This window comes from Salvelinus namaycush, unplaced genomic scaffold, assembly GCF_016432855.1.
Source record: "Salvelinus namaycush isolate Seneca unplaced genomic scaffold, SaNama_1.0 Scaffold2137, whole genome shotgun sequence".
Classification (NCBI taxonomy): Eukaryota; Metazoa; Chordata; class Actinopteri; order Salmoniformes; family Salmonidae; genus Salvelinus; species Salvelinus namaycush.
In genome coordinates this window covers 23,071-43,940 of record NW_024058939.1, presented here as the reverse complement: position 1 = coordinate 43,940, position 20,870 = coordinate 23,071, and the positions used below count along the sequence as shown (strand labels likewise).

The following is a 20,870-nucleotide window of genomic DNA, read 5'->3' as shown; positions in this document are numbered from 1 at the left end:
TTCTCTAGAAGGAAACCCCTTTCTTTAGAGGAAACCCCTTTCTCTAGAAGGAAACCCCTTTCTCTAGAAGGAAACCCCTTTCTCTAGAGGAAATCCCCTTTCTCTAGAAGGAAACCCCTTTCTCTAGAAGGAAACCCCTTTCTCTAGAAGGAAACCCTTTCTCTAGAAGGAAACCCCTTTCTCTAGAAGGAAACCCTTTCTCTAAAGGAAACCCCTTTCTCTAGAAGGAAACCCCTTTCTCTAGAAGGAACCCTTTCTCTAGAAGGAAACCCCCTTTCTCTAGAAGGAAACCCCTTTCTCTAGAAGGAAACCCCTTTCTCTAGAAGGAAACCCCTTTCTCTAGAAGGAAACCCCTTTCTCTAGAAGGAAACCCCTTTCTCTAGAAGGAAATCCCTTTATTTAGAAGGAAACCCCCTTTCTCTAGAAGGAAACCCATTTCTTTAGAGGGAAACCCCTTTCTCTAGAAGGAAACCCCTTTCTCTAGAAGGAAACCCCTTTCTCTAGAAGGAAACCCCTTTCTCTAGAAGGAAACCCCCTTTCTCTAGAAGGAAACCCCTTTCTCTAGAAGGAAACCCCTTTCTCTAGAAGGAAACCCATTTCTCTAGAAGGAAATCCCTTTCTCTAGAAGGAAATCCCTTTCTCTAGAAGGAAACCCCTTTCTCTAGAAGGAAACCCCTTTCTCTAGAAGGAAACCCCCTTTCTCTAGAAGGAAACCCCTTTCTCTAGAAGGAAACCCCTTTCTCTAGAAGGAAACCCCTTTATTTAGAAGGAAACCCCTTTCTCTAGAAGGAAACCCCTTTATTTAGAAGGAAACCCCCTTTCTCTAGAAGGAAACCCATTTCTCTAGAAGGAAACCCCTTTCTTTAGAGGGAAACCCCTTTCTCTAGAAGGAAACCCCTTTCTCTAGAAGGAAATCCCTTTCTCTAGAAGGAAACCCCTTTCTCTAGAAGGAAACCCCTTTCTCTAGAAGGAAACCCCTTTCTCTAGAAGGAAACCCCTTTCTCTAGAAGGAAACCCCTTTCTCTAGAAGGAAATCCCTTTCTCTAGAAGGAAACCCCTTTCTCTAGAAGGAAACCCCTTTCTCTAGAAGGAAACCCATTTCTCTAGAAGGAAATCCCTTTCTCTAGAAGGAAACCCCTTTCTCTAGAAGGAAACCCCTTTCTCTAGAAGGAAACCCTTTCTCTAGAAGGAAACCCCTTTCTCTAGAAGGAAACCCCTTTCTCTAGAAGGAAACCCCCTTTCTCTAGAAGGAAATCCCCTTTCTCTAGAAGGAAACCCCTTTCTCTAGAAGGAAACCCCTTTCTCTAGAAGGAAACCCCTTTATTTAGAAGGAAACCCCTTTCTCTAGAAGGAAACCCCTTTCTCTAGAAGGAAATCCCTTTATTTAGAAGGAAACCCCCTTTCTCTAGAAGGAAACCCATTTCTCTAGAAGGAAACCCCTTTCTTTAGAGGGAAACCCCTTTCTCTAGAAGGAAACCCCTTTCTCTAGAAGGAAACCCCTTTCTCTAGAAGGAAATCCCTTTCTCTAGAAGGAAACCCCTTTCTCTAGAAGGAAACCCCTTTCTCTAGAAGGAAACCCCTTTCTCTAGAAGGAAACCCCCTTTCTCTAGACGGAAACCCCTTTCTCTAGAAGGAAACCCCCTTTCTCTAGAAGGAAACCCCTTTCTCTAGAAGGAAACCCCTTTCTCTAGAAGGAAACCCCCTTTCTCTAGAAGGAAACCCCTTTCTCTAGAAGGAAACCCCTTTCTCTAGAAGGAAATCCCTTTCTCTAGAAGGAAACCCCCTTTCTCTAGAAGGAAACCCCTTTCTCTAGAAGGAAACCCCTTTCTCTAGAAGGAAACCCCCTTTCTCTAGAAGGAAACCCCTTTCTCTAGAAGGAAACCCCCTTTCTCTAGAAGGAAACCCCTTTCTCTAGAAGGAAACCCCCTTTCTCTAGAAGGAAACCCCCTTTCTCTAGAAGGAAACCCCTTTCTCTAGAAGGAAACCCCTTTCTCTAGAAGGAAATCCCTTTCTCTAGAAGGAAACCCCCTTTCTCTAGAAGGAAACCCCCTTTCTCTAGAAGGAAACCCCTTTCTCTAGAAGGAAACCCCCTTTCTCTAGAAGGAAACCCCTTTCTCTAGAAGGAAACCCCCCTTCTCTAGAAGGAAACCCCTTTTTTTAGATCCAAAGCCACTGTATTAGCAGAGAACAAATGACATGACACTTACAAACATGCAAGTAGCACAGACTATGTTTGTGGATTTAACAGTAAGTGTTTTCATAATCATTTTAAACATGACTAAATTCCCCCTCCCTTTACAGGGACCTGAGTGAGAACAGTCTGACGTCACTTCCTGTGGGTGGTCTGGGGGGACTGACCCATCTGAAGCTGAAAGGAAACATGGAGCTCTATGAGGACTTCAGCCCTGAACTCTTCACCCGCATGAGGTATGACCCCTGACCCCAAACCTCTGACCCCTAACTCTTCCCACGGATAAGGTACGATGACCCTAACTCTAACCCCTGACCTCTGACACTCAACCCTAACCCTTCAGCCCTGAACACTTCCCACGCAGACCCACAAGTAATCCGCACAATTTCAAACAGAACGCTAAAAATAAACTGCCAACTGATAGCAAAGTTAAATAAAATGTACTTGTTGTTGAATTTACGTTTTTCCTCTGTTTTCATTCATGTATTTGAATCACCGAAAAGTGTAGCCAGAGGTGTAGTCCCTCCCCTGTTTGAGTGACAGCTGCAGGGTGTAGCCCCTCCCCTGTTTGAGTGACAGCTGCAGGGTGTAGCCCCTCCCCTGTTTGAGTGACAACTGCAGGGTGTAGCCCCTCCCCTGTTTGAGTGACAGCTGCAGGGTGTAGCCCCTCCCCTGTTTGAGTGAAAGCAGCAGGGTGCACAATGTGAGTACATGTCAGAACTCTATCTGCAATGTGAGTACATGTCAGAACTCTATCCACAATGTGAGTACATGTCAGACCTCTATCTGCAATGTGAGTACATGTCAGAACTCTATCCACAATGTGAGTACACGTCAGAACTCTATCTGCAATGTGAGTACATGTCAGAACTCTATCCACAATGTGAGTACATGTCAGAACTCTATCTGCAATATGAGTACATGTCAGAACTCTATCCACAATGTGAGTACATGTCAGAACTCTATCTGCAATGTGAGTACATGTCAGAACTCTATCCACAATGTGAGTACACGTCAGAACTCTATCTGCAATGTGAGTACATGTCAGAACTCTATCCACAATGTGAGTACATGTCAGAACTCTATCTGCAATGTGAGTACATGTCAGAACTCTATCTGCAATGTGAGTACATGTCAGAACTCTATCCACAATGTGAGTACACGTCAGAACTCTATCCACAATATGAGTACACGTCAGAACTCTATCTGCAATATGAGTACATGTCAGAACTCTATCCACAATGTGAGTACACGTCAGAACTCTATCCACAATGTGAGTACATGTCAGAACTCTATCCACAATGTGAGTACACGTCAGAACTCTATCCACAATATGAGTACACGTCAGAACTCTATCCACAATATGAGTACACGTCAGAACTCTATCTGCAATATGAGTACACGTCAGAACTCTATCCACAATGTGAGTACATGTCAGAACTCTATCCGCAATATGAGTACATGTCAGAACTCTATCCACAATATGAGTACATGTCAGAACTCTATCCACAATGTGAGTACATGTCAGAACTCTATCCACAATGTGAGTACACGTCAGAACTCTATCCACAATATGAGTACACGTCAGAACTCTATCCACAATATGAGTACACGTCAGAACTCTATCTGCAATATGAGTACACGTCAGAACTCTATCCGCAATATGAGTACACGTCAGAACTCTATCCACAATGTGAGTACATGTCAGAACTCTATCCACAATGTGAGTACACGTCAGAACTCTATCCACATGGTGAGTACACGTCAGAACTCTATCCACAATGTGAGTACACGTCAGAACTCTATCCACAATATGAGTACACGTCAGAACTCTATCCACAATATGAGTACACGTCAGAACTCTATCCACAATATGAGCAGGACATCAAAGATGCTGTAGAGTGAAAGAACATGTATGGCATACTTGATGAGACGACTGATGAACGTGGGTGAAGATGTCCTCTCTCCATCCTACTCTAGCCAGTGGGTGAAGGACCTGTTGTAACAGACCTGGCTGGAAGATGTCCTCTCTCCATCCTACTCTAGCCAGTGGGTGAAGATGTCCTCTCTCCATCCTACTCTAGCCAGTGGGTGAAGGACCTGTTGTAACAGACCTGGCTGGAAGATGTCCTCTCTCCATCCTACTCTAGCCAGTGGGTGAAGGACCTGTTGTAACAGACCTGGCTGGAAGATGTCCTCTCTCCATCCTACTCTAGCCAGTGGGTGAAGGACCTGTTGTAACAGACCTGGCTGGTAGATGTCCTCTCTCCATCCTACTCTAGCCAGTGGGTGAAGATGTCCTCTCTCCATCCTACTCTAGCCAGTGGGTGAAGGACCTGTTGTAACAGACCTGGCTGGAAGATGTCCTCTCTCCATCCTACTCTAGCCAGTGGGTGAAGGACCTGTTGTAACAGACCTGGCTGGTAGATGTCCTCTCTCCATCCTACTCTAGCCAGTGGGTGAAGGACCTGTTGTAACAGACCTGGCTGGAAGATGTCCTCTCTCCATCCTACTCTAGCCAGTGGGTGAAGATGTCCTCTCTCCATCCTACTCTAGCCAGTGGGTGAAGGACCTGTTGTAACAGACCTGGCTGGAAGATGTCCTCTCTCCATCCTACTCTAGCCAGTGGGTGAAGATGTCCTCTCTCCATCCTACTCTAGCCAGTGGGTGAAGGACCTGTTGTAACAGACCTGGCTCTCGCTCTCTTCCCATCTCTCTCTCTTTTCCCATCTCTCTCTTCCCATCTCACTCTCTCTCTCTCTCTTCCCATCTCACTCTCTCTCTCTCTCTTCCCATCTCTCTCTCTCTTCCCATCTCTCTCTCTCTTCCCATCTCTCTCTCTCTTTCTCTTCCTCTCTCGCTCTTGCTCTCTTCCCATCTCGCTCTCTCTTCCCATCTCTCTCTCTCTCATCTCTCTCTCTTTTCCCATCTCTCGCTCTCTCTTCCCCTCTCTCTTCCCATCTCTCTCTCCCTCTTCCCATCTCTCTCTCTCTCTCTTCCCATCTCTCTCTCTCTCTCTCTTCCCCTCTCTCTTCCCATCTCTATCTATCTATCTCTCTCTTCCCATCTCTCTCTCTCTCTATCTCTCTCTTCCCATCTCTCTCTTCCCATCTCTCTCTTTCTCTCAGGGTGGTTGAGATGCCGTATGCATACCAGTGCTGTGTCTACGGGTCATGTGACAGCTATAAGTCCATCAGCCAACCAGAGACTGAGCAGAGCAGTGAGGAGGAGGAGCTAGACCACACAGACACACTCTGTAAGAACCCCCATCCACACAGACACACTCTGTAAGAACCCCCATCCACACAGACACACTCTGTAAGAACCCCCATCCACACAGACACACTCTGTAAGAACCCCCATCCACACAGACACACTCTGTAAGAACCCCCATCCACACAGACACACTCTGTAAGAACCCCCATCCACACAGACACACTCTGTAAGAACCCCCATCCACACAGACACACTCTGTAAGAACCCCCATCCACACAGACACACTCTGTAAGAACCCCATCCACACAGACAGTCTGTAAGAACCCCATCCACACAGACACACTCTGTAAGAACTCCCATCCACACAGACACACTCTGTAAGAACCCCATCCACACAGACACACTCTGTAAGAACCCCATCCACACAGACACACAGACACACTCTGTAAGAACCCCCATCCACACAGACACACTCTGTAAGAACCCCATCCACACAGACACACTCTGTAAGAACCCCCATCCACACAGACACACACACACACACTCTGTAAGAACCCCCATCCACACAGACACACTCTGTAAGAACCCCCATCCACACAGACACACTCTGTAAGAACTCCCATCCACACAGACACACTCTGTAAGAACACACAGACACACAGACACACTCTGTAAGAACCCCATCCACACAGACACACTCTGTAAGAACTCCCATCCACACAGACACACTCTGTAAGAACCCCCATCCACACAGACACACACACTCTGTAAGAACCCCCATCCACACAGACACACTCTGTAAGAACTCCCATCCACACAGACACACTCTGTAAGAACCCCCATCCACACAGACACACACACACACACTCTGTAAGAACCCCATCCACACAGACACACTCTGTAAGAACTCCCATCCACACAGACACACTCTGTAAGAACACACACACACACAGACACACAGACACACTCTGTAAGAACACACACACACAGAGACACACAGACACACTCTGTAAGAACACACACACACACACACACACAGACACACAGACACACTCTGTAAGAACACACACACACACAGACACACAGACACACTCTGTAAGAACTCCCACTAGGTTTCGGGGCCAGGGCAGCGTAACAGGCTAATGTTCTGCCTGTGTCTGGAACAGATGCTGTTTCTAACATGTCAGAGCCTTAACCACAGATACCTGGCACAGCAACACACACTCTATCGACTCCATTACCGTATCTATAGACACCATTACCTTATCTATATATATACTACATTACCTTATCTATCGACTACATTACCTTATATATAGACTGCATTACCTTATATATTGACTACATTACCTTATATATCGACTCCATTACCTTATATATAGACCTCATTACCTTATCTATCGACTACATTACATTATCTATCGACTTCATTACCTTATCTATCGACTCCATTACATTGCCTATAGAATCAATTGCATTATCTATCGACTCCATTACCTTATCTATAGACCCCATTACCTTATCTATCGACTACATTACATTATCTATCGACTTCATTACCTTATCTATCGACTCCATTACATTGCCTATAGAATCAATTGCATTATCTATCGACTCATTACCTTATATATAGACCCCATTACCTTATCTATCGACTCCATTACCTTATATATCGACTACATTACCTTATATATATACTCCATTACCTTATATATCGACTCCATTACCTTATATATAGACTCCATTACATTATCTATCAACCCCATTACCTTAACTATCGACTTCATCATCTTATCTATAGACTCCATTACTGTATCTATAAACACCATTACCTTATATATAAGCTTCATTACCTTATATATTGACTCCATTACCGTATCTATCGACTCCATTACCTTATCTGTCGACTTCATTATCTTATATATAGACTCCATTCTATTATCTATAGACTCCATTGCCTTATCTATAGCCTTCATTATCTTGTATATAGACTCCATTATGTTATCTATAGACTACATTATCGTATAAATAGACTCCATTGTCTTATACATTGACTCATTATCTTATCTATAAACACCATTATCATAGCTATAGACTTCATTATATTATCTATAGACTCTGTTATCTTATTGATAGACCCCATTACCTTATCTATAGACTCCCTTCTCTTACCTACAGACTTCATTATCTTATCCATAGACTTCATTATCTTATAAATAGACTCCATTATCTTATCTACAGACTCCATTATCTTACCTGTAGACTCATTCTGTTATCTATAGACTCCATTATCTTATCTAAGGACTTCGTTATCTTATCTATAGACCCCAATTATCTTATATATACTCCACTATCATATATACTCCATTATCTTATCGATAGACCCCATTATCTTATCTATAGACTTCATTATATTTTCGATTATCTGACATGACAGTTCTGTTGTTTATTCAGATGACCCGGACCTGGAGGACCTCCAGATGGAGATGCAGGAATCTAAACTACAGACTAACATCCAGTGCTCACCTGTACCAGGTACACACACCACTGTTTAATACACCTGTACCAGGTACACACACCACTGTTTAATACACCTGTACCAGGTACACACACCACTGTTTAATACACCTGTACCAGGTACACACACCACTGTTTAATACACCTGTACCAGGTACACACACCACTGTTTAATACACCTGTACCAGGTACACACATCACTGTTTAATACACCTGTACCAGGTACACACACCACTGTTTAATACACCTGTACCAGGTACACACACCACTGTGTAATACACCTGTACCAGGTACACACACCACTGTTTCATACACCTGTACCAGGTACACACACCACTGTTTAATACACCTGTACCAGGTCCACAACCACTGTTTAATACACCTGTACCAGGTACACACACCACTGTTTAATACACCTGTACCAGGTACACACACCACTGTTTAATACACCTGTACCAGGTACACACACCACTGTTTAATACACCTGTACCAGGTACACACACCACTGTTTAATACACCTGTACCAGGTACACACATCACTGTTTAATACACCTGTACCAGGTACACACACCACTGTTTAATACACCTGTACCAGGTACACACATCACTGTTTAATACACCTGTACCAGGTACACACACCACTGTTTAATACACCTGTACCAGGTACACACACCACTGTTTAATACACCTGTACCAGGTACACACATTACTGTTTAATACACCTGTACCAGGTACACACATTACTGTTTAATACACCTGTACCAGGTACACACATTACTGTTTAATACACCTGTACCAGGTACACACATTACTGTTGAATACACCTGTACCAGGTACACACACCACTGTTTAATACACCTGTACCAGGTACACACATTACTGTTTAATACACCTGGTTACCTCACCATCACAGATGAAATCACACGGACGTTAACAGCACATGCCTTGCTTATACAAATGCACTGTTAAATACAGACCCCTTCACTTGTTCCACATTGTGTTACGTTACAGCCTTATTCTAAAATGGATTAAATAAAACGTTCCCCTCATCAATCTACACACAATAACCCCATAATGACAAAGGGAAAACAGGTTTTTAGAAATGTTTGCAAATGTATTAAAATTCAAAAACTGATATACCTTATTTACATAAGTATTCAGACTCTTTGCTGTGAGACTTGAAATTGAGCTCAGGTGCATCCTGTTTCCATTGATCATCCTTGAGATGTTTCTACAACTTGTTTGGAGTCCATCTGTGGTAAATTCAATTGATTGGACATGATTTGGAAAGGCACACACCTGTCTATATAAGGTCCCACAGTTGACAGAGCATGTCAGAGCAGAAACCAAGCCATGAGGTCGAAGGAATTGTACATAGAGTTCGACGACAAGATTGTGTTGAGGCACAGATCTGGAGAAGGGTACCAAAACATTTCTGCAGGATTGAAGGTCACCAAGAACACAGTGGCCATCATCATTCAACACTCTTCCAAGAGCTGGTTGCCTGGCCAAACTGAGCAAATCAGGGGAAAAGGGCCTTGGTCAGGGAAGTGACCAAAAACCCGATGGTCACTCTGACAGAGCTCCAGAGTTCCTCTGTGGAGATGGGAGAATCAAATCAAATCAAGTTTATTTTATATAGCCCTTCGTACATCAGCTAATATCTCAAAGTGCTAGGAAGAAACCTAGAGAGGAACCAGGTTATGAGGGGTGGCCAGTCCTCTTCTGGCTGTGCCGGGTGGAGATTATAACAGAACATGGCCAAGATGTTCAAAATGTTCATAAATGACAAGCATGGTCAAATAATAATCAGGAATAAATGTCAGTTGGCTTTTCATAGCCGATCATTAAGAGTTGAAAACAGCAGATCTGGGACAGGTAGGGGTTCCATAACCGCAGGCAGAACAGTTGAAACTGGAACAGCAGCAAGGCCAGGTGGACTGGGGACAGCAAGGAGTCATCATGCCCGGTTTGCCGTGACGTATGGTCCTAGGGCTCAGGTTCTCAGAGAGAGAGAAAGAAAGAGAGAACGAGAGAATTAGAGAGAGCATACTTAAATTCACACAGGACACTGGATAAGACAGGAGAAGTACTCCAGATATAACCAACTGACCCTAGCCCCCCGACACAAACTACTGCAGCATAAATACTGGAGGCTGAGACAGGAGGGGTCAGGAGACACTGTGGCCCCATCCGATGATACCCCCGGACAGGGCCAAACAGGAAGGATATAACCCCACCCACTTTGCCAAAGCACAGCCCCCGCACCACTAGAGGGATATCTTCAACCACCAACTTACAATCCTGAGACAAGGCCGAGTATAGCCCACAAAGATCTCCACCACAGCACAAACCAAGGGGGGGCGCCAACCCAGACAGGAAGATCACGTCAGTAACTCAACCCACTCAAGTGACGCACCCCTCCTAGGGACGGCATGAAAGAGCACCAGTAAGCCAGTGACTCAGCCCCTGTAATAGGGTTAGAGGCAGAGAATCCCAGTGGAGAGAGGGGAACCGGCCAGGCAGAGACAGCAAGGGCGGTTCGTTGCTCCAGAGCCTTTCCGTTCACCTTCACACTCCTGGGCCAGACTACACTCAATCATATGACCTACTGAAGAGATAAGTCTTCAGTAAAGACTTAAAGGTTGAGACCGAGTCTGCGTCTCTCACATGGGTAGGCAGACCATTCCATAAAAATTGAGATCTATAGGAGAAAGCCCTGCCTCCAGCTGTTTGCTTAGAAATTCTAGGGACAATTAGGAGGCCTGCGTCTTGTGACCGTAGCGTACGTGTAGGTATGTACGGCAGGACCAACTCGGAAAGATAGGTAGGAGCAAGCCCATGTAACGCTTTATAGGTTAACAGTAAAACTTTGAAATCAGCCCTTGCCTTAACCTTAACAGGAAGCCAGTGTAGGGAAGCTAGCACTGGAGTAATATGATCAAATTTCTTGGTTCTAGTCAGGATTCTAGCAGCCGTATTTAGCACTAACTGAAGTTTATTTAGTGCTTTATCCGGGTAGCCGGAAAGTAGAGCATTGCAGTAGTCTAACCTAGAATGCATGGATTAATTTTTCTGCATCATTTTTGGACAGAAAATTTCAGATTTTTGCAATGTTACGTAGATGGAAAAAAGCTGTCCTTGAAACAGTCTTGATATGTTCGTCAAAAGAGAGATCAGGGTCAAGAGTAACGCCGAGGTCCTTCACAGTTTTATTTGAGACGACTTTACAACCATCAAGATTAATTGTCAGATTTAACAGAAGATCTCTTTGTTTCTTGGGACCTAGAACAAGCATCTCTGTTTTGTCCGAGTTTAAAAGTAGAAAGTTTTCAGCCATCCACTTCCTTATGTCTGAAACACAGGCTTCTAGCGAGGGCAATTTTGGGGCTTCACCATGTTTCATTGAAATGTACAGCTGTGTGTCATCCGCATAGCAGTGAAAGTTAACATTATGTTTTCGAATAACATCCCCAAGAGGTAAAATATATAGTGAAAACAATAGTGGTCCTAAAACGGAACCTTGAGGAACACCGAAATGTACAGTTGATTTGTCAGAGGACAAACCATTCACAGAGACAAACTGATATCTTTCCGACAGATAAGATCTAAACCAGGCCAGAACTTGTCCGTGTAGGCCAATTTGGGTTTCCAGTCTCTCCAAAAGAATGTGGTGATCGATGGTGTCAAAGGCAGCACTAAGGTCTAGTAGCACGAGGACAGATGCAGAGCCTCGGTCTGACGCCGATAAAAGGTCATTTACCACCTTCACAAGTGCAGTCTCAGTGCTATGATGGGGTCTAAAACCAGACTGAAGCATTTCGTATACATTGTTTGTCTTCAGGAAGGCAGTGAGTTGCTGCGCAACAGCTTTTTCAAATTTTTTTGAGAGGAATGTTAGATTCGATATAGGCAGATAGTTTTTTATATTTTCCGGGTCAAGGTTTGGCTTTTTCAAGAGAGGCTTTATTACTGCCACTTTTAGTGAGTTTGGTACACATCCGGTGGATAGAGAGCCTTTTATTATGTTTAACATAGGAGGGCCAAGTACATGAAGCACCTCTTTCAGTAGTTTAGTTGGAATAGGATCCAGTATGCAGCTTGAAGGTTTAGAGGCCATGATTATTTTCATCATTGTGTCAAGAGATATAGTACTAAAACACTTAAGTGTCTCTCCCGATCCCAGGCCCTGGCGGAGCTGTGCAGATCCAGGACAGCTAAGCCCTGGAGGAATACGCAGATTTAAAGAGGAGTCCGTAATTTGCTTTCTAATGATCATGATCTTTTCCTCAAAGAAGTTCATGAATTTATTACTGCTGAAGTGAAAGCCATCCTCTCTTGGGGAATGCTGCTTTTTAGTTAGCTTTGCAACAGTATCAAAAAGAAATTTTGGATTGTTCTTATTTTCCTCAATTAAGTTGGAAAAGTAGGATGATCGAGCAGCAGTGAGGGCTCTTCGATACTGCGCGGTACTGTCTTTCCAAGCTAGTCGGAAGACTTCCAGTTTGGTGTGGCGCCATTTCCGTTCCAATTTTCTGTAAGCTTGCTTCAGAGCTCGGGTATTTTCTGTATACCAGGGAGCTAGTTTCTTATGACAAATGTTTTTCGTTTTTAGGGGTGCAACTGCATCTAGGGTATTGCGCAAGGTTAAATTGAGTTCCTCAGTTAGGTGATTAACTGATTTTTGTCCTCTGACGTCCTTGGGTAGGAAGAAGGAGTCTGGAAGGGCATCAAGGAATTTTTGTGTTGTCTGAGAATTTATAGCACGACTTTTGATGCTCCTTGGTTGGGGTCTGAGCAGATTATTTGTTGCGATTGCAAACGTAATAAAATGGTGGTCCGATAGTCCAGGATTATGAGGAAAAACATTAAGATCTACAACATTTATTCCATGGGACAAAACTAGGTCCAGAGTATGACTGTGGCAGTGAGTAGGTCCAGAGACATGTTGGACAAAACCCACTGAGTCGATGATGGCTCCGAAAGCCTTTTGGAGTGGGTCTGTGGACTTCTCCATATGAATATTAAAATCACCAAATATTAGAATATTATCTGCTATGACTACAATGTCCGATAGGAATTCAGGGAACTCAGAGAGGAACGCTGTATATGGCCCAGGAGGCCTGTAAACAGTAGCTATAAAAAGTGATTGAGTAGGCTGCATAGATTTCATGACTAGAAGCTCAAAAGACGAAAACGTCATTTTTTTTTTTGTAAATTGAAATTTGCTATCGTAAATGTTAGCAACACCTCCGCCTTTGCGGGATGCACGGGGGATATGGTCACTAGTGTAACCAGGAGGTGAGGCCTCATTTAACACAGTAAATTCATCAGGCTTAAGCCATGTTTCAGTCAGGCCAATCACATCAAGATTATGATCAGTGATTAGTTCATTGACTATAACTGCCTTTGAAGTGAGAGATCTAACATTAAGAAACCCTATTTTGAGATGTGAGGTATCACGATCTCTTTCAATAATGGCAGGAATGGAGGAGGTCTTTATCCTAGTGAGATTGCTAAGGCGAACACCGCCATGTTTAGTTTTGCCCAACCTAGGTCGAGGCACAGACACGGTCTCAATGGGAATAGCTGAGCTGACTACACTGACTGTGCTAGTGGCAGACTCCACTAAGCTGGCAGGCTGGCTAACAGCCTGCTGCCTGGCCTGCACCCTATTTCATTGTGGAGCTAGGGGAGTTAGAGCCCTGTCTATGTTGGTAGATAAGATGAGAGCACCCCTCCAGCTAGGATGGAGTCCGTCACTCCTCAGCAGGTCAGGCTTGGTCCTGTTTGTGGGTGAGTCCCAGAAAGAGGGCCAATTATCTACAAATTCTATCTTTTGGGAGGGGCAGAAAACAGTTTTCAACCAGCGATTGAGTTGTGAGACTCTGCTGTAGAGCTCATCACTCCCCCTAACTGGGAGGAGCCAGAGACTCTGCTGTAGAGCTCATCACTCCCCCTAGCTGGGAGGGGCCAGAGACTCTGCTGTAGAGCTCATCACTCCCCCTAACTGGGAGGGGCCAGAGACTCTGCTGTAGAGCTCATCACTCCCCCTAACTGGGAGGGGCCAGAGACTCTGCTGTAGAGCTCATCACTCCCCCTAACTGGGAGGGGCCAGAGACTCTGCTGTAGAGCTCATCACTCCCCCTAACTGGGAGGGGCCAGAGACTCTGCTGTAGAGCTCATCACTCCCCCTAACTGGGAGGGGCCAGAGACTCTGCTGTAGAGCTCATCACTCCCCCTAACTGGGAGGGGCCAGAGACTCTGCTGTAGAGCTCATCACTCCCACTAACTGGGAGGGGCCAGAGACTCTGCTGTAGAGCTCATCACTCCCCCTAACTGGGAGGGGCCAGAGACTCTGCTGTAGAGCTCATCACTCCCCCTAACTGGGAGGGGCCAGAGACTCTGCTGTAGAGCTCATCACTCCCACTAACTGGGAGGAGCCAGAGACTCTGCTGTAGAGCTCATCACTCCCCCTAACTGGGAGGGGCCAGAGACTCTGCTGTAGAGCTCATCACTCCCCCTAACTGGGAGGGGGCCAGAGACTCTGCTGTAGAGCTCATCACTCCCCCTAACTGGGAGGGGCCAGAGACTCTGCTGTAGAGCTCATCACTCCCCCTAACTGGGAGGGGCCAGAGACTCTGCTGTAGAGCTCATCACTCCCCCTAACTGGGAGGGGCCAGAGACTCTGCTGTAGAGCTCATCACTCCCCCTAACTGGGAGGGGCCAGAGACTCTGCTGTAGAGCTCATCACTCCCCCTAACTGGGAGGGGCCAGAGACTCTGCTGTAGAGCTCATCACTCCCCCTAACTGGGAGGGGCCAGAGACTCTGCTGTAGAGCTCACCACTCCCCCTAACTGGGAGGGGCCAGAGGCTCTGCTGTAGAGCTCACCACTCCCCCTAACTGGGAGGGGGCCAGAGACTCTGCTGTAGAGCTCATCACTCCCCCTAACTGGGAGGGGCCAGAGACTCTGCTGTAGAGCTCATCACTCCCCCTAACTGGGAGGGGCCAGAGACTCTGCTGTAGAGCTCATCACTCCCCCTAACTGGGAGGGGCCAGAGACTCGGCTGTAGAGCTCATCACTCCCCCTAACTGGGAGGGGCCAGAGACTCTGCTGTAGAGCTCATCACTCCCCCTAACTGGGAGGGGCCAGAGACTCTGCTGTAGAGCTCGTCACTCCCCCTAACTGGGAGGGGCCAGAGACTCTGCTGTAGAGCTCATCACTCCCCCTAACTGGGAGGGGCCAGAGACTCTGCTGTAGAGCTCATCACTCCCCCTAACTGGGAGGGGCCAGAGACTCTGCTGTAGAGCTCATCACTACCCCTAACTGGGAGGGGCCAGAGACTCTGCTGTAGAGCTCGTCACTCCCCCTAACTGGGAGGGGCCAGAGACTCTGCTGTAGAGCTCATCACTCCCCCTAACTGGGAGGGGCCAGAGACTCTGCTGTAGAGCTCATCACTCCCACTAACTGGGAGGGGCCAGAGACTCTGCTGTAGAGCTCGTCACTCCCCCTAACTGGGAGGGGCCAGAGACTCTGCTGTAGAGCTCATCACTCCCACTAACTGGGAGGGGCCAGAGACTCTGCTGTAGAGCTCATCACTCCCCCTAACTGGGAGGGGCCAGAGACTCTGCTGTAGAGCTCATCACTCCCACTAACTGGGAGGGGCCAGAGACTCTGCTGTAGAGCTCATCACTCCCACTAACTGGGAGGAGCCAGAGACTCTGCTGTAGAGCTCATCACTCCCCCTAACTGGGAGGGGCCAGAGACTCTGCTGTAGAGCTCATCACTCCCCCTAACTGGGAGGGGCCAGAGACTCTGCTGTAGAGCTCATCACTCCCCCTAACTGGGAGGGGCCAGAGACTCTGCTGTAAAGCTCATCACTCCCCCTAACTGGGAGGGGCCAGAGACTCTGCTGTAGAGCTCATCACTCCCCCTAACTGGGAGGGGCCAGAGACTCTGCTGTAGAGCTCATCACTCCCCCTAACTGGGAGGGGCCAGAGACTCTGCTGTAGAGCTCGTCACTCCCCCTAACTGGGAGGGGCCAGAGACTCTGCTGTAGAGCTCATCACTCCCCCTAACTGGGAGGGGCCAGAGACTCTGCTGTAGAGCTCATCACTCCCCCTAACTGGGAGGGGCCAGAGACTCTGCTGTAGAGCTCATCACTCCCCCTAACTGGGAGGGGGCCAGAGACTCTGCTGTAGAGCTCATCACTCCCCCTAACTGGGAGGGGCCAGAGACTCTGCTGTAGAGCTCATCACTCCCCCTAACTGGGAGGGGCCAGAGACTCTGCTGTAGAGCTCATCACTCCCCCTAACTGGGAGGGGCCAGAGACTCTGCTGTAGAGCTCATCACTCCCCCTAACTGGGAGGGGCCAGAGACTCTGCTGTAGAGCTCATCACTCCCCCTAACTGGGAGGGGCCAGAGACTCTGCTGTAGAGCTCATCACTCCCCCTAACTGGGAGGGGCCAGAGACTCTGCTGTAGAGCTCATCACTCCCCCTAACTGGGAGGGGCCAGAGACTCTGCTGTAGAGCTCATCACTCCCCCTAACTGGGAGGGGCCAGAGACTCTGCTGTAGAGCTCATCACTCCCCCTAACTGGGAGGGGCCAGAGACTCTGCTGTAGAGCTCATCACTCCCCCTAACTGGGAGGGGGCCAGAGACTCTGCTGTAGAGCTCATCACTCCCCCTAACTGGGAGGGGCCAGAGACTCTGCTGTAGAGCTCATCACTCCCACTAACTGGGAGGAGCCAGAGACTCTGCTGTAGAGCTCATCACTCCCCCTAACTGGGAGGGGGCCAGAGACTCTGCTGTAGAGCTCACCACTCCCCCTAACTGGGAGGGGCCAGAGACTCTGCTGTAGAGCTCATCACTCCCCCTAACTGGGAGGGGGCCAGAGACTCTGCTGTAGAGCTCACCACTCCCCCTAACTGGGAGGGGCCAGAGACTCTGCTGTAGAGCTCATCACTCCCCCTAACTGGGAGGGGCCAGAGACTCTGCTGTAGAGCTCGTCACTCCCCCTAACTGGGAGGGGCCAGAGACTCTGCTGTAGAGCTCATCACTCCCCCTAACTGGGAGGGGCCAGAGACTCTGCTTTAGAGCTCACCACTCCCCCTAACTGGGAGGGGGCCAGAGACTCTGCTGTAGAGCTCATCACTCCCCCTAACTGGGAGGGGCCAGAGACTCTGCTGTAGAGCTCATCACTCCCCCTAACTGGGAGGGGCCAGAGACAATTACTCGATGCCGACACATCTTTCTAGCTGATTTACACGCTGAAGCTATGTTGCGCTTGGTGACCTCTGACTGTTTCATCCTAACATCGTTGGTGCCGACGTGGATAACAATATCTCTATACTCTCTACACTCGCCAGTTTTAGCTTTAGCCAGCACCATCTTCAGATTAGCCTTAACGTCGGTAGCCCTGCCCCCTGGTAAACATTGTATGATCGCTGGATGATTCGTTTTAAGTCTAATACTGCGGGTAATGGAGTCGCCAATGACTAGGGTTTTCAATTTGTCAGAGCTAATGGTGGGAGCCTTCGGCGTCTCAGACCCCGTAACGGGAGGAGTAGAGACCTTCCAGAAGGACAACCATCTCTGCAGCACTCCACCAATCAGGCCTTTATGGTGGAGTGGCCAGAAGGAAGCCACTCCTCTGTAAAAGGAACATGACAGCCCGCTTGGAGTTTGCCAAAAGACACCTAAAGGACTCTCAGACCATGAGAAACAAGATTCTCTGGTCTGATGAAACCAAGATTGAACTCTTTGGCCTGAATGCCAAGCGTCACGTCTGGAGGAAACCTGGCACCATCCCTATGATGAAGCATGGTGGTGGCAGCATCATGCTGTGGGGATGTTTTTCAGTGGCAGGGACTGGGAGACTAGTCAGGATCAAGGGAGCAAAGCACAGAGAAATCCTCGATGAAAACCTGCCCCAGAGTTCTCAGGACCTCAGGGCGAAGGTTCACATTCCAACAGCACAATGACTCTAAGCACACAGCCAAGACAATGCAGGAGTGGCTTCAGGACATGTTTCTGAATGTCCTTGAGTGCAGCAACCCTCCCCATCCAGCCTGACAGAGCTTGAGAGGATCTGCAGAGAAGAATGGGAGAAACTCCCCAAATACAGGTGTACCAAGCTTGTAGCGTCATACCTGTTAGCAGTTGATGTTATTCTTCAATAACACAGACCCCAAAGCAAATCAGGGGTGGGGGGGAGGATAGGTTTATTCAAAGAGAACAAATCATACAGGGAGGTAGATGGTAGTTGTTCATGCTCCCCTGTCCTCAGTGATTCTCTCTCCTGTGATTCTCTCCAGTAATTCTCTCATGTGATTCTCTCTCCAGTGATTCTCTCTCCAGTGATTCTCTCTCCAGTGATTCTCTCTCCTGTGATTCTCTCTCCAGTGATTCTCTCTCCTGTGATTCTCCCTCATGTAATTATCTCTCCAGTGATTCTCTCTCCAGTGATTCTCTCCAGTGATTCTCTCTCCAGTGATTCTCTCCTGTGATTCTCTCTCCAGTGATTCTCTCTCCAGTGATTCTCTCTCCAGTGATTCTCTCTCCAGTGATTCTCTCTCCAGTGATTCTCTCTCCAGTGATTCTCTCTCCAGTGATTCTCTCTCCAGTGATTCTCTCCACAGAACAAAGGGACAGGATTTAGTTTTATAACCCAGCCCTAGCCTGTGGTTGACCAATTAGAATTCCTTGCAGTACAACTGGGCCAATTGCCAAATAACAACTATCCTATTTCAGGCCAACTGTATAGACTAATTCCTCCCATGTCTCTGACCCATTGATCAATAACTCCCTATAACAGAAAAAACACTATTTCCATTGATCGTTGATGCTCTATCGACTTTTAGTCCTCTGCGTTGTGTATTTATCTTGGACATATTCTCACATCCCCCAGAAGACTCAAGGCTGTAATCGCTGCTAAAGGTGCTTCAACAAAGTACTGAGTTAAAGGGTCGGAATACTTATGTAAATGTGATATTTTAGTTATCAAAAATGTCTTAAAACCTGTTTTGCTTTTGTCATTATGGTGTATTGTGTGTAGATTGATGAGGGGGAAAAAAACAATTTAATCCATTTTAGAATAAGGCTGTAACGTAACAAAATGTGGAAAAAGTCAAGAGGTCTGAATACTTTCCTAATGCACTCTTGTTAAAAGTATGTCTCTCTTACCTTTTCTCGCCCACCTAGGTCCGTTCCGGCCATGTGACTCCCTGCTAGGCAGCTGGTTGGTCCGTGTGGGTCTGTGGTGCGTCTCCATCGTGTCTCTACTTGGGAACTCTCTCTTGCTGCTGTCGCTCTTCGGTTCGGCGGGCTATCTCTCCCCGCTGCGGTTCACCACCGCCTGCATGGCCGCTGCCAACCTCCTAACCGGCGTATGCACATGTACGCTCGCCCTCGTGGACGCCCTCACGCTGGGAGAATTTGGTCGCCACGGCGCCCGCTGGGAGTCGGGTCCCGGTTGCCAGGTGACGGGGTGGGTGTGGGTGTTTGCGTCCGAGGCGAGCGTGCTGCTGTTGACCCTGGCGGCCGTGCAGTGTGGCGTGAGCGTGACGTGCGCGCGGGCCTACGGGAAGGCGCCCTCACACGGGAGCGTCCGTATGTGCGCATTCTTCTGCCTCACCCTCTCTGTCACTCTGGCGTCCCTCCCTCTGGTCAATGTGGGGGAGTACGGTTCCTCCCCTCTCTGCCTGCCCTCCCCCCTGCATCCCCCCTCCTCCCATCCCCCCTCCTCTCTAGGCTTCCCTCTCTCTCTGATCATGATGAATACTCTGTGTCTGCTGATAGTGACAGTCTCCTACATCCGTCTGTACTGGGAGCTGCTGAGAGGAGAGTGCGAGGGGCTGTGGGACTGTAGCATGATTAAACACATCACCTGGTTGATCTTCATCAACAGTCTCCTCTACATCCCAGTAGCCTTCCTGTCTCTCTGCTCCCTGCTGGGGCTGCTTTCTCTGGGGGAGGAGGTGCTGAAGTCTGTCCTGCTCCTCCTCCAACCCCTCCCCTCCTGCCTCAACCCTCTCCTCTTCCTCCTATTCGCCCGAGACCACACCCACTTCTTGTTCTGGCCACATCCCAAGGCACGCCCCCAGTTACACCGGGACCACGCGCTTGAAGACTCGCTGGTCTCTGTGGACACAGAGAAGAGCTTGTGTTCTGATTTGTCGACGCAGGTGTCACTCGCCGAGGCTGACGCCCTCTACGGTGGAAGCCCCGCCATCCAACCCCGGATGGATCCAATCAGATTCTCCCACTGCTTTTCTTCCTCCTCCTCCTCGGTTCCTCTGATCCCCTGTCAGACACCTTCCCCCAGCCTGAGGGAAAGAGAGATGGAGAGTGAAAGAGAGAGGGAAAGAGATATGGAGAGAGAGAGGGAGGCAGAGTGGTAAGGTATGAATCACTAAACTACAATGGGACACAATCTCAGGTGTAAAGCACCGCTGGCTGGGACCCTACGAGACATTATAAACCAACACATTCCCTACTGCTTCCTTCTTTATCCTCCCTCCTCTCTCCTTCCCTCTCTCCTTCCCTCCCTCCTCTCTTCTCCCTTCCCTCCCTCCCTCCCTCCTCTCTCCTTCCCTCCCTCCTCTCCTTCCCTCCCTCCCTCTCTTCTCCCCTCCCTCCTCTCTCCATCCATCCCTCACTCATAAGGGGACCATTACAGAAGAACAGCAGCAGGGGTCTTCTGAAAGAGCATCAGTCCTGGAGAAAGCATCTTCATTAATGTCACCATCGCTCCACACCGAGACATCGTACAACAGTACTGGAGAAAGCATCTTCATTAATGTCACCATCGCTCCACACAGAGACATCGTACAACAGTCCTGGAGAAAGCATCTTCATTAATGTCACCATCGCTCCACACAGAGACATCGTACAACAGTACTGGAGAAAGCATCTTCATTAATGTCACCATCGCTCCACACAG

The 20,870-nt window shown here is 47.8% G+C and overlaps 1 protein-coding gene across 1 annotated transcript; it reads left to right on the top strand.

The window, feature by feature from the left end:
* Window positions 1-2,301: 2,301 nt before the first annotated feature.
* Window positions 2,302-20,275, top strand: LOC120038336 (leucine-rich repeat-containing G-protein coupled receptor 6; the record flags this gene model as incomplete). Its single annotated transcript, XM_038984123.1, has 4 exons — window positions 2,302-2,427; window positions 5,320-5,447; window positions 7,862-7,942; window positions 19,130-20,275. Coding segments are annotated over 4 exons (1,481 nt in total), but the record flags the coding sequence as incomplete, so codon positions are not given.
* Between the last annotated feature and the right edge of the window lie 595 nt (window positions 20,276-20,870).